General features: G+C 40.2%; 1 protein-coding gene across 3 annotated transcripts in view; it reads right to left on the bottom strand.

Annotated features, from left to right (window-relative positions):
- Positions 1-20,303, bottom strand: part of RABEP1 (rabaptin, RAB GTPase binding effector protein 1) — a 46,892-nt gene that overhangs the window by 13,451 nt on the left and 13,138 nt on the right. For 2 of the 3 annotated variants that reach the window (XM_027690950.1, XM_027690951.1), the window contains exons 2-9: positions 15,421-15,549; positions 13,372-13,575; positions 12,001-12,161; positions 6,382-6,501; positions 4,903-5,038; positions 4,013-4,191; positions 2,959-3,084; positions 318-785 (exon numbers count right to left, since the gene is read on the bottom strand). In XM_027690950.1, the coding sequence (XP_027546751.1) occupies positions 318-785; positions 2,959-3,084; positions 4,013-4,191; positions 4,903-5,038; positions 6,382-6,501; positions 12,001-12,161; positions 13,372-13,575; positions 15,421-15,549 (1,523 nt within the window). Of the gene's footprint in view, positions 1-317; positions 786-2,958; positions 3,085-4,012; positions 4,192-4,902; positions 5,039-6,381; positions 6,502-12,000; positions 12,162-13,371; positions 13,576-15,420; positions 15,550-18,848; positions 18,907-20,303 lie in introns of those variants that run through there. The other variant, XM_027690949.1, reaches the window with a different exon arrangement.

Raw genomic sequence — 20,303 nt, 5'->3', positions numbered from 1 at the left:
TGGGCTAGTGGAAGGTGTCCCTGCCCATGGCAGGGGGTGGGACTGGGTGGTCTTTAAGGTCCCTTCCAACCCAACCCATTCTGTGACTCTGTGATCATGCTTTCAAAGAGCTTCATTTCCACCCTGGAGCCCTCGGGGAGTGCTGCTGGCTGTGGCTTCCAAGGCATTTAGGAAGAGCAGCTGTTATTACAGTGATGCTGAAACAAAGGGAGCAGGTTATGGTGTCCTGCTCTCTCCTTTCACACCTGGCTGTGTGCACAGCAAAGGAGGCAGAGCTTTGCCCTGGCAGGGCAGTGACAGCAGCAGCGGGGACTCACCTCCTTCTGCAGCAGGTTCCACTCGGTCTCGCTCACCAAGCGATACCCACTGGGAGACACATAAGCACTCTCCACGCCCTGGGTGACACTGGAAAGAAGGGAAGCAGTCTCTTCTTGCTCTGGTGTCATAGCTTTGATTGCTTTTTCCTGATCTTTGGTTAACATGAACCCACTTGGCATTTGCAGAGATCCAAGGGAAGCCGTATCAAAGTTCTCAGACACTGAATCCGCTCCGACGAGTGGCCCGAAATCCGACTCGTCCAGGTTCCCAGCAGATTTTGCTTTGTTGTTGTATCCTAAAGCTTTGGACTGTAAAGACCCAGATGTCCCCAGACTGTCTGTTGACTGTGCTCTCCTTAGTCCATCTTTAAACATATCAGTGTCTGATTTATTGAAGGACTCTCCAGAAGAAAGAAGCAAGTCTGCATCCAGGGAATGGACTGAGCCATGGGTGCTGTTCACCTGCACCTGGGATGGGAAAACAAGGAAGAAAAATTACATATTCCATCTTGGTAATGTACAAGAGGAATGCTGGACACCAATATCAGACATGGTAAAGGCAAATTTAAATTGGCTTTGGCAGGAACATCTGATCACTGAGCTTAAGATGGCAGAGGAAAAGACAGAGAACTGCAATGTGCCAGCTAGAATTAAAAAAACCAAATAAAACAAGTAAAAAAGAGTCTTTGTTAACAAAATGCTTTTGTAGGAATTTGTCTTCCTGCCAGACAAGCAAGGACACAGTCACCTTCCATCTTCCAATATCTGAAACAAGATGTTTCTTCCCCTAAAGAGATAAACTTGCAATATCCCTTCTACAACTGTAACCTATACAACAGAAGGCAAATACTCCATCTTCACTAGTAAATTCACAAGTCTTTCATAAACCAAAAAACTTTATATTAACAAAAAGATAAAATACAGAATGATATTCTTAGAATCTACTCTGTACTGACAAGTGAATGTTGATGTTCTGTTCCTTTCTTCTGCTCTGAGCGTCTCACAAAATACTGAAATATTTTCTTCACAAGATTATTTGTACATAAAATAAAATGAAAAGGCAAAAGGCTGGGCTTGAACAGAAGGGTATCCTGGGGAAGGCCAGCACCAAAAGTCACACAAACTGTCCTGTGATGTGTCTGAGGCACATTAAGTCTCTTGATCTATTTTTATTTTTTGTAGCACTGAAAAGAGAGCAGCAAGCCTTTATTTAAAAAGCATATGACTGCTTTCAAAATACCTTCCAATATATTATGCACTTCTGCTTTGCCATTAGACACAGGAAGAAAATAACACTGAAAACCAGCCTCTTGAGAAAAATTATCACTTCTGAAATAGGTCCAGCAGACACCAGCAGGCTGCTGGCACTTCATATAGGTGCTTATAACCTATAATATATATATATATTATGCACTACTGGATTATGACTGTTGTAAATGCCTTGTTTTAATCGTTTTTAGGCAATAATATTTTTATTTGCATTTATATATATGAGTTCAAGTTCATAATAAAAATGTCAAGAGAATACAGGCTTATATAAAACTGTATCTTCAGACAACAAATGTTTGGTGATAACCAAAAAAAGATCAACAAATCATCTGTTTGTATTGCAAAGTGCCCCACAGAGAAGGGCTCAGAACTCAAATTATGACATGTAAGGACATGATGGATAATATGATTCATTACCACACATCAAACATACTCTGTACAGTTAAAAAGGTCATAAATAACAACAAAACCAAGGACACATAGAAAACCAAAACACTCTGGAAACTAAGCCCTTTCTCAAAATGTAAAATTTGCCACTATATTTAATTCTAGGAATTGTACATATGTTTGTGATTAAGGGACTAAGGAATATCCAAGGAACTGAGATTAAAGAAAACATCACAAGATAAATTTTTGTTCACCACCAATGTGTCTCATTTGCATATCTGGGTACAGAAGGGTCAGTTCACACACAGGAGTTGTAACAGAAAGTTGTGTCCTGACTGTAGGATGAAGGGTAGAACTGGATCTCAGCTACATTTAGATGCTATTTCTGCATTCTGAACTGTTATAAATCCTTGATAAAAATTAAGAGCAGACTCTAGAAGTATACAGGTTTTTTCCCTTTGAAAAGAATAAATAAACCAGGCAAAATACTGGCTCACTCTGGAAATTCTCAAGTCTCCTGAAGCTTAAATAAGCTTCTGTAGCACAAAAACTTAGTGGGTTTTTATTAATTTTTCCTCATTTTGACTTACAAAATCAAAATGGACCCTGTGAAATGGTAAGTACAGAATTCAACAAGTAGGTTAGTAAAGTAGCCACAATACCACTTGCTGAATGTTCAGATATAATTGGTTTAATTCTGAATATTTAGGTGTGTTAGAACATGGTTATAAAGCCCAAGAAAATGTGACAGCAGTTCACATCCAGAATGCAAATGTAAATTACCATTTTTAATGGCACCTCTCAGGATTGTGCAGGGTTGTCTTCCAATCTTTATTAGAAGTTATATATTCAAGTGCACCTCCAAGGAGTTTTTTATTGCTTAATAAGAATTAGAAACTACAGAGAATAAAGGACACTAACTTTGCACTTGCATTTGCAATGAGCACCCTGAGGAACGCGCAAGTGAAAGATCCAATGGTTTTACCTCTTCATTAGAGAGCTGGGTAAGGGTTTCCTCAGGGGCCAGAGAACATGAAGCTTTTGTTTCATCATCTGAATCTTTCTGCTTCTCTTCCTTTGTCTTGCTAAGCCTTTGCTGATCATCTTCTTCCTAGAAATCAGTGGTCAACAGAGAATACAAATAAAATGGGATTCAATTTTGCCACAGTAGTCATGACATCAGCTTTCATGATAAACTAAGCTACAAAAAAAGACACTGGAAAATATTATTTTGGTTAAAAACCCCAGTGTTTATCACATAAATATTCTTTTAGTTAAAAAATTTAGTGTTCTTTTCACAAGGCACCCAAACTGACTTAAATGAGAACCTACTTTCCAAGCTTAGTGGCCGATTCATGTTTTAGAATAATTTTATTCAAAGAATATGTTACCTAGGTCAAAGTTCTTATTATAGGGATTATCAAATAAGGAACAAAACTAGCTGCTACACTGGCTGTTGTACAGAATATATTATATATATATTTGCATCCCTAAAGGCCCATTAACAGCCATTTACAAGCATGAACTCTAGAAGTGTGAAAAGAGCAAGTGCCTTGATCACTCTAAACAAGGGAATATAAGGAAAAAGAATCCAAAGAAAGACATCATAGATCATTAAGTCATGAAGTATGTACAATCATTTGTATAAGATAATTTAAAACCAAGGTCTTAATTTACACCTAAGATATGTATTTGACTGGAAAAACCTAGAAAGAAGTGAAACTTGCTGTCCTGACATCCTTAAACCAGTTGTTTCGCCTCACACATGACTGTTTCTTCCTTCAAGATTAATTTCTGGATATTATTACCTATTTAACTATTGGCAACATTACTTTTAAAGTTACTGTATGCATTAATATTAAAATACTGGAGAGTTTCTGTTATAAAACTGTCAGAAGATTCCTGTTCAAACCGTCAGCTCTCGATTTTTGAAGTATTAACACGCTTGTCTCCAACACGTGATTTCCATACCTGTTACACCACATTCAACCTACAGCATCCCAAACAACAAAAAGGAAAAGAGGGAAGCAGCCAGTAACCTGATCCTTTTTTTTCAGTTCTTCCACCTGTCGGAGCTGCTCTGAGGTCAGGACGATCTCCATCCTCTGCATGTCCCTCATCAGCAAACGCTGAGACTCCAGGAACTGGTCGTTGGCTTTTTGCCACGTGTGTTTCAACTGGTTGTGCTGCTGCCTCTCTTGCTCTAAGAGGTGGCAAACTGTGCAGAAAGAGAGTCACTCTGAACCAGAATTGTTTTAACATCTTTCCCAAAGAGATGCATTTTCGTGAATAAAAGCAGTTATTGTTCTAATCAAACAGTCGGGTTCTGTTCAATAACTGTTCAGGACGAAATAAGACATTTTCTTAATTCCCAAACTTGGCTTGTGATTAGGGATGTATTACTGACAGTTTACAATTTCCCAATGAGGAGACTAACACCTCAACTCCATTCATGAGTTCTAACAGCTTATTTTTTGTAGTGATGGTTTCAAAAGGCTGTCTCCTACATCCCTATTTATTTCAGCAGCAGGTTCTGGATTTCATTCCTCTGCACTGCCATTAACACACCTACTCCAGCACCAGCACTGACACACCTCAGGGAGCCAGATCGCTACATTATGGAAATAATGATCATAATGATACACAAATAAGACACATATAATAAGAATGAAGCTTACAATACTTTAAGAACTTAGAAATTCAACAGCATCCCTCGAGAAAATGAATGGCTCTGTTGTTTGTCATAAAAGAACCCCACGTTCAACTCTTCAGCAAACATTTTAAGGCCTTTCACATTTAAAAACACTGCTTCCCCCTCTCAGTTTCTTTAAATCCAATTCAAATAAGAGATGAGAAAATAATTGACAGCTATGTTGGGGTTTGCATCCTTAAGTGAAAAAGAATGAGAGGTTTATTATTAGGGAGGTACCTTCATGGAGTTCTTTCCGCAGCTTCTCTGCATCTTCCTGCAGGACTGATTTCTGTGTGTTGAGAACAGCCACGTACATCTCCAAGTCTGTCCTGCATGATTTCTCAGCTTCCAAATAATGGTTCAGTTCTTTAACCTGAATAAAAATAGGGAAAATCAACCATCCCAGTCTGGGGACACCTTCAGGAATTTCCTTCTTGTTAGAAGTGACAGTGTCGCCAGTTCAGGTAATGGACGGGTGCTGAAGGGCAAGTTTATTTCTAGAAATCGCAAATATTCAACTACCAATGTGCAAGCAGTGCTTGTATTTATTTCTGAACACATTACTCATTAAAATTCTGCTAAGTACAACCTATCAGTGTATCACAGTTATAAGAGCTGGATCACAACAGCACTGAGATGGTAAAGAGGCAAAATATCTCAGGAAAGCAGACAGAGAAGTAATCCCTTAATTAGTGCTGATAAGCCAACAAATAAGTAGGATGTGGAGATGGTTTAAAATAGAGCAATAACTGTAGTCAGAAAACAGGACTATGGGGCAAGCTTGAACTGAGCCTAAGAAGAGAGAAAACTTAGGGACAGACAAGAAAAGAAACATTCCAACTCATGAAATACTGTTGCAAAAAGAAAGGAAATCTGTCAGTGAAAAGCAATTATTTCAAGAAGTACTGAAGAAATATATTTAGATTGTTTTCTTCTTGTTTTTTAAATAGCAAAGCTAACAAAGAACTAACAAAGTCCTGCAGAGGCTGAAGAAGCTCCAGTGAGGACCCTTTAAGACAGGGTTACCTAAACATCTGTCAGACGTGATGGAGAAACAGATCCCATCTTGGAACAAGGAACAAGAGTGAAAGATCTCTTTATGGCACTATTCAGTTTTATGGTTTGCTGAGTCACAAATCACAGGAGGTTTTATCTTGGAGGAAACAAAAGCCTCCAGGCAGTTCCTAACTGGCTGCACAGAGCTGCTCTTCATCTTCCTCACCACAGGCCGGGAGGCGCCGGAGCCAGCCCAGAGCTCAGGACAGCCTTGGGCTCTGACTGCCACTGACAGTGGGACAGCTTCTCCTGCCCCAGGACACCAAGTCTTCCATCTGCTACAGCCTTCAAACCTTTGAGATGGAAAAATATGATTCCCAGAGTCTCTGTGGTTCCAAGTGTGACAATAAGCTAAAGGCCAGGCTGCTGGACAGGTGCAAAGCAGGTATTTTTTCTGGAGTTTCTTCTATTATAGACCTGAAGCTGTGCAATTTACTCTGAGCACAGATCACACACAAACACACTGCCAACCCCCAAAACAAAGATTGAAAAATACATATATATAGGTTAAATATGTCATTTGAGCTACAGAAGACAAGATATATGGGGCATGAAGAGTTTCACAATACACACTTTTCCTCTCTTACAAAATTTGACTTAGCTGCACCAAATTAGCATGTTGCAGGATATAAACAGGACCCAGTTACAGCTCCACCTCACCTTGGATGCTTCCAACTCTTTGATTTTTTCTTCAGCTTCTCCCAGTTTCTCCTTGAGGGCTGCAATCTCCTTCTCCATGGGCATCACAACCGAACGCAGCTTCTCAGCATCTTCCTGGGCCTGGAGTGGGGGCAATAAATTGTAACACATCATCACCACAGTTTTCACCACAACAGTTTCCATTATTGGAGACATTTGGAGAAAAACTCTACATCAACCAAAAAAGCTGACTGAACTTCCACTTTCACTCCCACTGTTGTTTATTTAGTTCTGCAGCCACCTCTGTGACAACAGGTTGATATTACTTCATTCACAGAAGGCCACTAAATTTTAAATCCATGTATGGATTAGGCCAGGAATATCTGCTTTAGAAGAGAATGTTAGCAAATCTGTCACTCTTGATACCTGAGAGAAAATTTATGGATTAAGCATTTCACTTTTCTGTTATTAAAGGCCTAACTGTCCTGCAACCTGCTGCCACACAGCACATATAAAAAAACCCAAAAGCACTGCATGGTGAGGTACTGGCCATGCAGTTGCTTACTCAGGAAATTAAAAGTAAAAGGATCTGCAAAATGACACACAGTATAGCTTGATTCTGTTTTGGAAGATCATTTTTCAGCTTTAAATTACTCCTGATGTAGCATCATGTTTTGGTGCAACTGTACTAAGTATTTCAAAATATATAGAGACAATTTATCAAAAATCCCACAATTTTTTCAAAAAGTAGTTCTGAAAGATCAAATGGCAACAGAATTAAAGGACTGATACAAGGAAAGGGAAAAAAAAGAGCAAGAGCCAGGTAAAAATCACGAGAATTAAAATGAGAAATAGCACTCAGTGTTCAAATCCAGAACTGCACATGTCAAAGGGTGGCCCTGACATTCCCATTTCTTAAATGCTCTGTCTTTCCTTTCCTTTTCATGTCATTTCCTGTCTTCTGCTACATTTTGTCACTGCTGGAGTACCAATAAAATCCGTGAGCAAAGCAAGGGACATCACAGGGAAGGGAATTCAATACCAGGGCCATGTGACTGTCACATGCACCCCCAGACCTGGCACTTGCAGCCAGCAACTCATCGGTCACAATTTCTGAACAGATGGGAGCAGGAGTTCCACTTCAAAAAGTGCTTTATAGTTCATTTATTGTATCACTTCCATTCATTTAATGCTACCTCTAGCTGGCTCACATAGCCTAAAAATAGCCCAACATTTTCTGGACTGTTGAACGTGCTCTTTTCTAATTATTCTTGATAACTGCAGGAATATTTCACTGCCAGTCTGGTTTCACATGGTTCAACACTGAGCACAGAGCAACAAATATGTCCATGATGGAACTCATCAGTTCAGAGAAATAGCCAGAAAGTTCTCTGAAAGCAAAACCAGACTCTGAACAGCAACCAACTGGAAAGAAAAAAACTGTATCAAATTCCACTTAAAGAAAAATTACTCCAGCTTTTACTGCTTGGTAAATGGAGCTGAAGTTTGTTGACACTGTGGTTGCAACATATTGTAAGGATCCATATTAAAGGTCAGTGTGATACAGAGCTGAGAACTCAGAACAGCCGACACCTGCTAACAAAAGGAGTGCTGGTCACTGGGTCTGATTTGGAGGTGAAGAAGAATTACTGAGATGCCCAAATTGAGGTTAAAATTCCCACTCAGCCTTTTAATAAAAGGAGAGTATCTGTCCTGTTGAAAAATGCTACTTAAAGATTCTGTTACATGTGGCAAGAGGTGCCGCAGCATCATATTTCCTGTGCTAAAAGCTGTTATTCAGACTCCTCCAGAGGTGTGATCCTTGAAATGTTTATTTCCTTCTAACATTTTGTCAAACTAACTTGGCTGTCCAAGGCCATGGTTTTACATATGATCATATTTACTCATTCCTTAATCAAAAAACCAAGAGGCCAAACCACTTCTGCCCCAGCAGAGCCTGCTTCCCCCAGCACAGCAGCTGCAGAACATGCTGTGAGGGATCTCCAGACCACAGTATGAAGATGATTCCATGGAGAGAACATGCTAAAAATGAGCCCAAGCCACTTTCAGGGGAACAAAAGCCTGACTGGAGAAATCCCAGGCAACATTATACCTGAGTTTGTTCCTTAAAAACGGGACAAGCGGAAAACACACAGACACAATTTGAGAATTTCTCTTTAAAGCAAGACTAAAGCATTTATCCTCTAAATTTCTTCCACTGTTCTTTATCATTACCAACTAAAGTAGTTTAATGTGTATCAGATTTTATGGTCAACCCTCTCACAGAAATCTGATTACTCTCCCCTTCCAATTTCCCCTCTCCTGAGCAATAAGCACAACTTCAGAACAGGAGGTTTGGCCCTTCTTGCTCTCTCTGTATGGAAAATACCTGCTCTGCAGACTCCTGCTACTCAGAGTTTGACACAACTGTGCTAAGAAGAGTATTTATATTCACCACAGCTCCAACAGCAAAACAGATCCTTTCCTGAACCAGAAAATGAGGTCTGGCTTTAAAAAGAGTAGCCAAAATTTGCCAGTGGGCAACTCATCCCCACCACGTCATTATCCAGAGGGAGCCCAGTCATTCCCAGAGAAGAACTTGCATGGAAGTACCTGCTGCTATGGTGGATTGCTTTTAGCATCTGTAAAAACAAAAAAACCCAAACCTATCTGGTACCACAACCCACCAGGAAAATAGATTTTTATAAATCATCAATAAGTTTTCTGAAAGATGAGTGTTAAGCATGTTAATCACTAGGCCAAGGTATTTACCTTATTTCATTTGGGAAGGGAGATTAATAATACAAAGTTTTCAGCACAGATTTCTTAGAAATCATTGCTTTATGATAAAAATCATTGAACACAGAATTTTTCCATAGAAATTAGCAACCTGAAATATATTTACATGGAAGAGCAAAACAGTTGCTTCCAGACAAGGGCACGTGTCCCACCAGACATGCTCCCTGTGATGCTCAGGAATGCCAAATATCAGCTTTGCAGGAGAGATTGGGACAGCTCTGGTAAAGTGGTCACACCTAATAAATACAGCTCAAAACAGGACACTCACCAAAATATTGCCCATCCACTCCAAGTGCTCCCAAATTAGGACAAACAACATGGACCCTGGAAGTCTGAACCCCCAAATCTGTGCCCTCAACCAAATAAACTAACTTAAAATTCAGAGAGCTATTGATAGAATTTATAAATGCTTTTGTTAACTTCTCTTTCAGGGGAAAAAAGCATGCAGACAATAAGCATAATTGTTAGCAAATATGTGGGCACAGTATTAAATTTCATGGGTTTTCTTCGTAGTTTAATGAATTTTATAGTCAAATTGAACACAACTGAACAGAGATATTATCCAGTGCCCTGGACAGAAACACATGGCTCACAATCATGTCTCTGCTCTGCTCATTCTTCTCACCTCAGCTCCCATTGAGAATTCCAGACAATGGTATGGTTTCCTGACAGTTTTAAGAAATGTGATATATTATCTGCTGGTACAGCATCTACTTGTAACCCGGAGAGAAAAGTACTTTGTTTTATTTTTTTACTCCTTTGTGGATTCCTTAGAACTGGCTACAAGATGAAGGTATTTTTAAAAGCTCTCTTCAAGTTCATGCTTTGCTTTTCCATAAAATAAATCCACCCTTAGAATGGAGCATATGAAGATGGAGGATAAATAGAACACTGCTGGCTGGAAAGGCCATTTTGCAGGAGGAATCGATCACAAGTCTTCAAATAGCACATCCCAAATGATCAAGAAAATTCCTCTTTTCACACTGACTGCTGACACGTGAATATTCATTATTTTGCTGGCCAAACACAGCTTTTTATGGGCTTGGGATTTGCTTGTTTGTTTTTTAGGTAAAATCAAATGTCCTTTTCCTAATTCTGATCTAATTCCTAGTCTCCCCGAGGAAAAACCTCACAGGTTTAATAATGACAAAGAAGATTAAAACCCCATGCAAAGTAGTTTAAGCAATTATTTCAAGCTGTACTCTGAAGACCAGATTTCCCCCTCCCCCCCATTACATAAAGTACTTGTTCCTCTGCTTTACAGGCCTAGCAAGCTTTCCAAGCTTTATTAATCAGAGATTAATAAACTGATCACCTTTTCCTTTAGGACCACCAGGGATATTTATTTCACTTTTGAAAGGGGTATAGTTGAAAATGCTATTTATCTGCTATGCTAAACTTCTATACTAAAGCCACTGAGTTTAGGTGAGCTGTGCTGTCATGTCAGCAATTTGCAACTCCAACTTACATGATCAGTGAATTCAGATGAAAAATCTGAATCACTTGAGAGAGATTGTTTTCTGAAAATGCTTATTAGCAGTTGGTTGGGACTGCACTGCCAGGACTGGGTTGTTTGTACAAGATTCACCACATTGGTCCCACTTTGAACCTTCCTTCCAGCTTCAACCAAAGTCTTTTTTTGCTTAATAAAGCTAAAACCTTCTCTTAAAAACAGTTTGTGTCATACAATTCCAGTGGCAGCACTTCTGTTGTCACAACACTGGCAAACAGGCTTCACCCTGACTCTTGCCCCTGGAAATCAGGACTACATGAAGAGCTGTCCCACTGAACAGCAGCAGCAATTATGCAACTGCAATTGGCAACAGTCAAGAATCTCTTCCTAAGTCTCAGAAAAAGAATTCCATTTTGCAACACTAACACTGATTGCTTGCTACAACACAGTACAAATAGCTAAAATGCTTCTTATGTGGAATGCTTGTGATATTCAATACTACACTTCTGCTGCTGACAGCCAGCAGAAACAGGGAAATGCAGTGATGTGGCAGATTATCAGATGTTGGTCTGCTCCCTTATTGAACATAAGTTAATTCATTGCTTTCCAATTGTCTTACAACAACTTGGAGACTACTGTAAGCTTACTGGGAAGACAAATTCACTTAAATGCAAGTTTTTATAACAAGATAAACAAAGATTACAAAACATTGACCTATTATGACAGGTTCAATTTCCTTCCTGCCTGAAACACAACAAATCTTCAACCTCAACAGACAAAATAAAACTCAAGGCGAGGCACCTCCATCTACTTCTATCAAGTTTTCTTAGTCACAGATCTTTGAACAACTATAACAATATGTGTATATACAACAATGTACTCCAGGGCAATTAGTTTTCATCATCCAGAGCCTGTTGTTTTGTGACAGCACAGTTCTGTACTTCACAGGAAGCCAGCAGTGCTGTGATGCACAAAGATGGCACAGTAAATTCTTAAGATCTCAGAAAAGGAATATATGTGCAAAAGTGTAAAGGGAGTTTTATAAAACTGCAGACAATGCAGAAAAATCTGAAGGTGGTTTTACTTGAGCTCATTTGACATTATGACAAGGGACTTCACGAGCCCACCTGCTTTTACAAGCTGAAGGCAAAACTTTGGCATCTTCTCATGAGCAATCCTCTCACTGAAACCACATAATTGGGTACAATACCCTTATGGATTCAGATGCAGGATCAGGTCATGATGACTTCCATGAACAAAGGCTGGAAGTTGGCAGAACGAGGCCTGTGTGAACAGCTGAGGAGTTACAGCAGGCGTGGAAATGAACTCATGTGGAACACCACAAGTGTGTCTTCAAACAGAAACTGAAGAACTAGATTTCAATGTACCTTTTTCATTTCATTTTCCAGGTTTTCTTCCTCCTGCCCTTCAGACAGTCGCCGTCTCAACTCGGCAATTTCCCGTTCCACGTTCTCCCGGTATTGGTTCCACTGAGCTCGTTCCTGCTCCAACCTGTGGTGATACTGGAGCTCATAGTCACGAACAGTCTCTATAAAACAGCATTTGCAAAACTTATTTTCAATGTAAGCTGAAGAACAGAGCTTTAGGAGCTTCATCTGCAACCAGTCAATGATTTATTATAATTGGTCAAAACCAGGAAAACCAAGAACTCTCCCTTCCCTTTGATCCTTGCCCCCAAATCCAAATTCATAAGTAAAAAATCCAAAGGAACTGAATCTCAATTTGTACCAACACTAGAACACAAAGAAACAAGCCCTCAAATCTGTGTAACTCTTAATTTCAAAGTAATTGTAAAATGCAGTGTAAATGTACATGACTATCATCCCATTTAGCAGCTTATTTTGTACCTCCAAGCACATCATGCAACCAAACCACCAAAACCTTACTTATTTACTCCAAAATGCAAAGAAACTAAAACTTCTCACATGGCTATAATTTCCCTATGATTAACAGTTCCCCCTCAGGTAAGGAGCTGCCTGTGTTTACACAGGGACAGCAGCTGGCACAACCGAGCCTTAATCTAGGTTCATGTATCTATGCAGAGCATAAATAAACAGACTTTTGTGTACTCAATATACATGAAGGTTTGTCTTTTCTGGGTGAAAAGCATAATCAGGTGATGGAAGAACTGCCTACAGCCAACGGGCTCAGGGTAGTGTGATCCTGTTTGTGAACCTTTAAGACAACAGACAGCTGTGGCAACAGTCTGCCCCCAGTTTATATCCTGCATTTTGCTCTTTGCACTCAGAAATGTCTCAGAAATGCCAACAGCTGTACAACATGCAAATGTAACAAAGAAAAGAACCCAGGACTGATCCAGAGCAGCATGTGCAGTCACTAGCCTGGGGAAAAGCCCACCTGGCTGTGTGAGAGCAGAACTATGTTCACACAGAAGAGGAGAATCGTGCTGAGAGCCTAAAGCTGTTTTCAGACTTGTCAAATTACAAGCATCACACTTCTATCTTCATGGAAGGATCAAGTATCACATTCATAGTCCCTCAAAGATGCTTTGCATATACATGAGAGTTGCTATTGCCATGATTCCTTCTAAATTCTATCCTTATGTTAACAGAATAGAACCAGCAAGCTCCTCTTCACACACTTGGGAGCTGCACTTCATCCAGCACTTCTGCAGCCCCGTTTCCCAAGCCATGACAGGCAGTCATCCACATTCCATGCAAAAGCAGGCACAAATCCCTGAAGAGGTGGCTGATTTCAGCAGCTTGCCTGCTTGTTACCTTTCATAATGGCCTGTAGTGAAGCTACTTCTTCCTGCCACTGCCTCTTCACCTCATCGATGGCCTCCTGCTTGGTGGTCTCTGACACTGTCGCTATTGCTTTGATGTTCTCCATCTCTGCATGAGCTTCCATCAGCTGGGTCCTCAGCTGGCCCAGATCATCCTGGGCTGCCTGCAGCACTGCATTCTGTCTTTTCAGGTCCTCTGAAAGAAGGATTACATATATTTAGCTTGATTAATAAATTCAACCTGAAGAGTATCCCTAGTTGCTATGGCAAAGAACAGTGCACTGATATTAAAACATCTACCATAATAACTGAACAAAAGTTGGCAGGTATCTTTAGGGAACGCTATTTCTTGGCTTTGCTTGCCCTTATTTTTATTAAAGAAGTATATTCTCATGGATACAGTCACAAAGCAGACACTGCAGATATAACCTAAGACCCAATATCCCTGATGGAAGCCAACTAAGCTTTTATTTAGTTCTCTTTATTTAACTCATTCTGGTAAAGAATCTTGAAAAGAGCAAAAGAGGAAGACAGTCTTTCCCCCACTTCTGGCACCAACTTGGTTCTGAATTTGGATAGAACACTTCATATTTCTTGAACAGAAACTCTCTGTGACCCCATCATGGAGCCCACACAAGAAAACTCTTCAGACTAATTTGCTCTTTACCATGACTTTGCTAACACTGAGCTTCTATTAATAAAAGGGATACATTCAGTGGAACACCCATTATTTCTCTAATTGTGGCAACTACAAACAGAAATTAAACTCATTTCCTATTATCCTCCTGGGTTTTCAGTTAATCTGAAACAAACAGCTCTGGAAGATCTATATTATATAATGAATTCCAAAAGCACTAGCACAAAATACAGTTTTGTGTTAGCCTGTTTCACTTTCAGCTGAAACATCTGGCCAATGCACAACAAACACCAAGCTACCTCCATGTACTTCCCTCAGTGCCAAAAATCAATCCTGGTGCTCCCACCCCTTGATAGAGGATCTGGAACCCAGAGCTAATCAGGTACTTAAAAAGGGCATTAATCCTTGTCTAAAAAAATCCAAGTCTCTGTAGCATTTATATTATTTAGTTTTCAAACAACACTATTAAGGATGGGTTGCAACAGTCCCAAAGTACATTTAGGAAAGGGTCTGGGAGACAGGGAAGCAAAAAAAGAAAGGAAAGTAATTGCTTTTATATTCTCCTCTGGTGTCCCTTCACTTCAGTACATGTGAAAGTTGTTTTTGTTTTCTTCCCCTGTCACAATTTATTTTTATTTTCTGTTTTCTGACTGTACCGAAATGGGAGAATTATTGCTGATCTCATCAGTAGTGCCTTGTATATCTTAAAATTTCCTTTCATCCAGCTGCTAAAACACCAAGCAATAGGCTTTCTGTATGATCTGATCTGCATTGTGCCTGTTGTATTTCTGCTCTCATAAGCTTATACAGCAGCTGCAGTCTTAATGCATTATTTTTTGGCTCTGCTTTCATATGTTAAAGACAGGAAAATCATCAGAAATAGAAATAAATCAATTTGGCTCTAAGAACAGCTATCTCTATTCTCCAATTCTTCATCAGATATTTGAGCTCATATGGTTCGAATTTTCCTATAAATTGTGTTATTAAAATAGATGCCCTTGGCTGGTATTAAAACTTTTATGATGTTTGTCTGCTTACAGCCTACCTCAGATGGAAATTTAAGACAAATTAATGCTACACAGAAAAGCTGGCCAGAAAGCACAAACAGCACAGCAGCCAGGAGATGTCTTTCCACTTCCCAGATCAGCTGCTGCTCAGAGAAAATGAGCTCACAATGAATTCAGGCAGAATTAAAACTCAGTGGTGGAGTTTCAGCGTGGACATCAAGTTGCTCTGACTCCTATCCATGCAGGCAAAACCTTAAATTTAATTCTAAAAATCCATTCCAGGAAGCTAAATAGCCACCTATTGAATTTTACTCTGCTTCTCTCTTATGCTCTTATCATACCTGTTTAAAAGCCTATTGTTCATACAGAGATTATTTGAAGAGAATTGAGGACTTACCTTCCTTAGCCAGGTATAACTCCTTAAATTTTGCTCTCTTTTGATTAAATTCTTGCTCAAGTTGCTGCTTTGTGCGCAGAAATTCTGCATTGACCTTTTCCAATTCTGCCACTCGTTGTAGAAGAGCAACTAAAAATAAAACACAAGATAAGGTACGTCACTAACAGTTATCCAGGCAGCCCATTCTGCAAGACTCAGGTTCAGGGCTCACTCTTTTGAAAATATCTTCATCATTAGCTCAGCCATTGCCCTGTGATATATCAGGAAAACTAGTCGGTCCTCTGAGGAATAAAGGAGGATAAGTTTTCTTAGACTGTAGCACCTAATTGTAATTAGACATCTCCAGGGCACTGGAGATGGGGCAGGGAATTCTGCAGGAAACAATCTCCCAAAGAAAACCACAATTTTCTATGTACAGCAAAAGAAGAAACATAAATAATTCTGGTGATTTTTTTTTCTTCCATTGGTGCTTCTTTCCAAAACACTGGGAATTTAGTCATGAGGCACAGGAGCGGTGTGTGAAGGCTGAGTAATAAAGCACCAAGTTCCCAGAGGCTGAGGTCAAAGAAAACAAAGTGACAGCAGCTCAGCTCACAGCCAGGGAAGAACAAAGCACAGGAAAACCCATAAGCTAAAAATTAGGTGCCATTATCTATCCAGTCTTTAGCTCTGCATGTTCACCAAAAGATGAATGAGATTACATTCAGAGAAGTTTGCCAGGAGATGACCACAATCTACAGAAAAGTAACTGATTATAAGATCAAAGTCTCCTCATTTCCAGCAGGTAAAAATCCTCAAGGACACACAAACATCACACTATTTCCCAGAGTTTACCACATTAGCAGTACAACGAAAGAGGGAAGAGTAGGAAGTCCACAAATTACCTACAGATTACCTAAGCATATTACAACATGCTTATAATTGAAAAAAAATACACCACCACTGTACGACGGTACAAAGACCCCCCACAACTCCTGACCCTGTAATATTGTCCTTCCTGTGCAACAGCAATTTCTTTGCACCTCAAGAAGTACAGCTCTGCTTTAGGTGGCAGCTTCACCTTGCACAGCTCACAATTCCAACACCAAACAGAAACAACAGATGAGCTGGGACCAAACCCACCCCCCTGCTGGGATGCACCGGGGAAAAAACATTCCCCTACACGAGTCTCTGTCTGTTCTGCAAAAGCCTTTTGTGGACATGGTCCAACTCTGCTGTGCAAAGCTGAATCACTTCAGCTACAGCCCCTACACAGCACAGACGAGACACGTAAAATATTGATCCCCCAGAGGTGTTTACAGCTCCCACCCAATGCGCTCCCACCAAAAGCAAGTTGTGAAAATAGAGCACAACTACAACATAGTCAGACTTCAGCACCAAACATTTAGACTCAAAAGCAGCTGGAATGAGCTCCAGAGCTCACAGTGGTAAAAGCCTGGATGGTCGATGCCTTTGAGATGGGGTGAGTTATATTTATTTTTAGTACTAGATGACGTGGAATAAGAGCAGACATAAACAAAAGGATCTTTTAAGAGCACAGGTATGTTTTCCTGATTGCTGGTTATGAGGGCTTATGGTGTTACAAAATACAGCATTTAATGTGCTCAACTTTGTACTGAATAAGATATATGTAGATATAATATAAAATAATAATAATAATAATATATATAAAATGGATAACACAATAAATAATAAAAGATATATTAATGAGATATCTTTATATCTGATATCTCTTTATATCTTATTGTATCTTTATATATATGAAATATATTTTTAATATATCTTATATCTTGATATCTGAATAAAAGATATACGTAGATACAGGATTGAAGAAATTTTAATGTCGCTTTTTTACCAAAATCCTGGGGTTTTATCACCTTAAATACGAACACATGAATTTTTCTGGCCAGCAACCCCTGTGTGGGGGTTCAAAGTTCAAAGCCAACTGCACAGGAGTGTTCTCCAGCAAACAAAAGGAACCTGCAGCAAAGACACACTGAGGCAAAGCTTCAAGTGTGTGTTCAGAGAGTGGCTGGATGAAAATCAGGGAGGAAGCAGCACACATGGAGCCAGGTCCAGGCAGCAAAAGCACTTCCCAAGGCTACAGAGTTGCTTTTGATGACTTGCTGAAGTCTTCCGAAGGGAAAGGCTTTGCCTGTGTTGCTGCTCCTGGCTGAGTTCTGCCAGAGGGCGATGCAGGAGCCGCTCCCCACAGCTGGAGAGCCACAGCCACCTCCTCCACATCCCATTGCACAGCCCTGCTGGGCTCTGAGGAGCTGGGCTTGAGCTCAGTTTAACCTCTAGGAGGGAACATTTAGAGGCACTAAAGCCTAAGGGAGCTCTGTGCCAGGGGCAGGGGCACCGTCCAGGGCCAGCATCCAGGGCCCTGAGCAACGTGCACACAGTCAAACCATCCCTCACCTTGCACACAGCGTTTTAAAACCACACAAATCAATTGTTCCATTCCACAATGAGTGATTCTGAAAGTTGAATCAACCGCAAACATCAGTCAAGCCTCGAGCTCCCAAAGACGATTGGAGCACTCCTTGTTTACTTGATTCCCTTTCCATCTTCCTTTAGCAAAGAGCAGGAGCTGTTGTGCAATACAACAGAGTTGTAGTTCTTCCAAAAGTAAGAGTTGCCTCTGCCGAGGATGGAAGGACAAGAGGACACCTCAAGAGCAGAAAGTTCAAGTGCTTTAAGCTGGAGGAAGAACAGACTCATCCTTTTTAAATCCTCCCGCCCAAACAGAAAGAGGGAGGGCAGAGTCACCCCGAAGGAAATGAAATTTAAATATTTACATTTTTACAGTGTTCCCTCTGTCTGCAGCCTGGTGGGTATGTCTAAAAAGTAATAAATAAATAACTAATCAACCCCCACCACAACTGAGCTCCGGCAGCTGTCAGGACCAGCTGCAAGCATTCAAAAAACCACAGAGTTTAAGACCTCAACTGCAGGTCATGCATCACTGCAGCTGTGCATGAACATCCTTTCTACTTAGATACTAAGTTTAAAGTGGTTTTACCACCTGTGCCATATGTACAGCTCAGGACAGACTTCGGCACACCCCCACTGCAGTGGTACAAGGCACAAACTTGAGGACAATAAACATCAACCCCCTCAAATGCACGTGCACAAAAAGTAAAAGTCTTATTTTCTAAGACAGACTGGCAATTGCCACCTTTCTGCTAAGTGATTAAGTTCAAAAAGAAACTATTTTCTTCTTCAGGGGTATAATTTGTACCACAGCCATACAGACACTTCCCAAACCCAGACTGCCAGACACAGGTACCCGCAGGCTACATGGCACAGATTAAAGTCCACCTGGAATTGGAGTCAATGGCAGGAAATGGACTCATTCATAGAATTCCAATTAGCCCTTTGTCATTTATCACTCACTTCTCGCTCTAAATTTAGGTCCAACTCACCCCAGGCCTGTAACAGAGCTGAAACAGAGAACTTATTTGCCATCACAGGGTATCAACTGAAAAACAACCAAAAAGCCAAACATACATTTTGCAGCGTCAGCATTCCCTGGTTTTCCAGGCGCTGTCCCCATGCTCCCATTCCCAGCACAGAAGGCACTATCAATGTTTAACAACACCAGTGAGGTGTAGAGTAAACAGAGCCCAGAGATGGGCAGTTCTGGGGGAGCTGTGCCCGACTGAAACAGGATCCCGTGTCACACACGGGATCAGAACAGGCAGGGAACACGCTGTAATTCCCAAGAGCAGCACTGTGGGAGACCTAAATTCCTATTTAGGGCCCTAAGTCATCAAGAAACAAACAAACACCCTGAAGACCCAATTTCTTAACTCCTGAAATAGCACTGAGAAAAAAATTAAATTGAAATTGATATGCCAAACTAAAACATAAACCAGAAACCCCTTGGGTCAAGAATTTATTAGCTCTAAATAGCACTTTTCCCCCAGATTATTAGGACAAATAGAATGCTGATGATAGAATTATAAACACTAATTAAATTACTAGCTTTGTTTCTGTCTAAGAACACAGATTTTGCAGAGACACAACAGGTCAGATGCAGGAATCCCCATCCCCCTGACATCACAGCAAAGCACAGTGTATGTTATCATGTATCTTAACCCAAAAGAAAGGCAGCAAAATTCATCTCAGAACAGAGTCATCAATCTACAGGAGAACCATGAAACTACTGGGACACACAGAGAGAAACTCCAGTGAAAAATATACAACTTTCTCTTAACCTACTACACAGCGAAATTCCAATTCTAGGAAAACACAGGAACAAACACACATTTCTTATTGACTAGTTATTTATATGCTGCTCCACAGATCAGCTCCAAAAAGGATTAAATTCTATGTATGACAGAGTTTCTGTTACACAAACATGGAGGGACCATTCCAGAACTAAGACAGACAAAGCTGATTATCAATGAGACTATTTTTGAGTACTAGGTCTATTTATAAAATTAATGCCACAAAGCTTTCTGCTTGATATTTAAAAGTGTCAAACATGACATCAAGAGTTCAGCCCTACACAGCTGCAATAGGAAAACAGATCAGGAGAAAAATTTACATGTACAATAAATTTTCTGTCATTTTCTACCTTTCTTTTCCTGTCAAGACAAAAGTAAGGAAAAATAAAAATAAAAATATATGGCTGCTTATTTCCTAAGGGTACTAATTTTCCTCTGTTGTGACATCACACTGGGGCCACAATTATGTTACCATATAAATTTTTCATCGAAGTCTGCCACCAGGACGTGTATTTAGACTGCAAAAAGCTTTTCTTTATTTTATTCAAAGAGGGTTTGATTATAAAAGAACAACCAACCTCCCAACCCTACCCACTCTTACAACAACTCCCATACAGCTGTTTGCACCAGGCACTCAGAAGCAGAGGA

Source organism: Neopelma chrysocephalum, unplaced genomic scaffold, assembly GCF_003984885.1.
Source record: "Neopelma chrysocephalum unplaced genomic scaffold, ASM398488v2 Primary Assembly neopelma1_82, whole genome shotgun sequence".
Lineage (NCBI taxonomy): Eukaryota > Metazoa > Chordata > Aves > Passeriformes > Pipridae > Neopelma > Neopelma chrysocephalum.
Note: the sequence above shows the minus strand (reverse complement) of the source record. Positions and strands in the feature narration are given on the sequence as shown.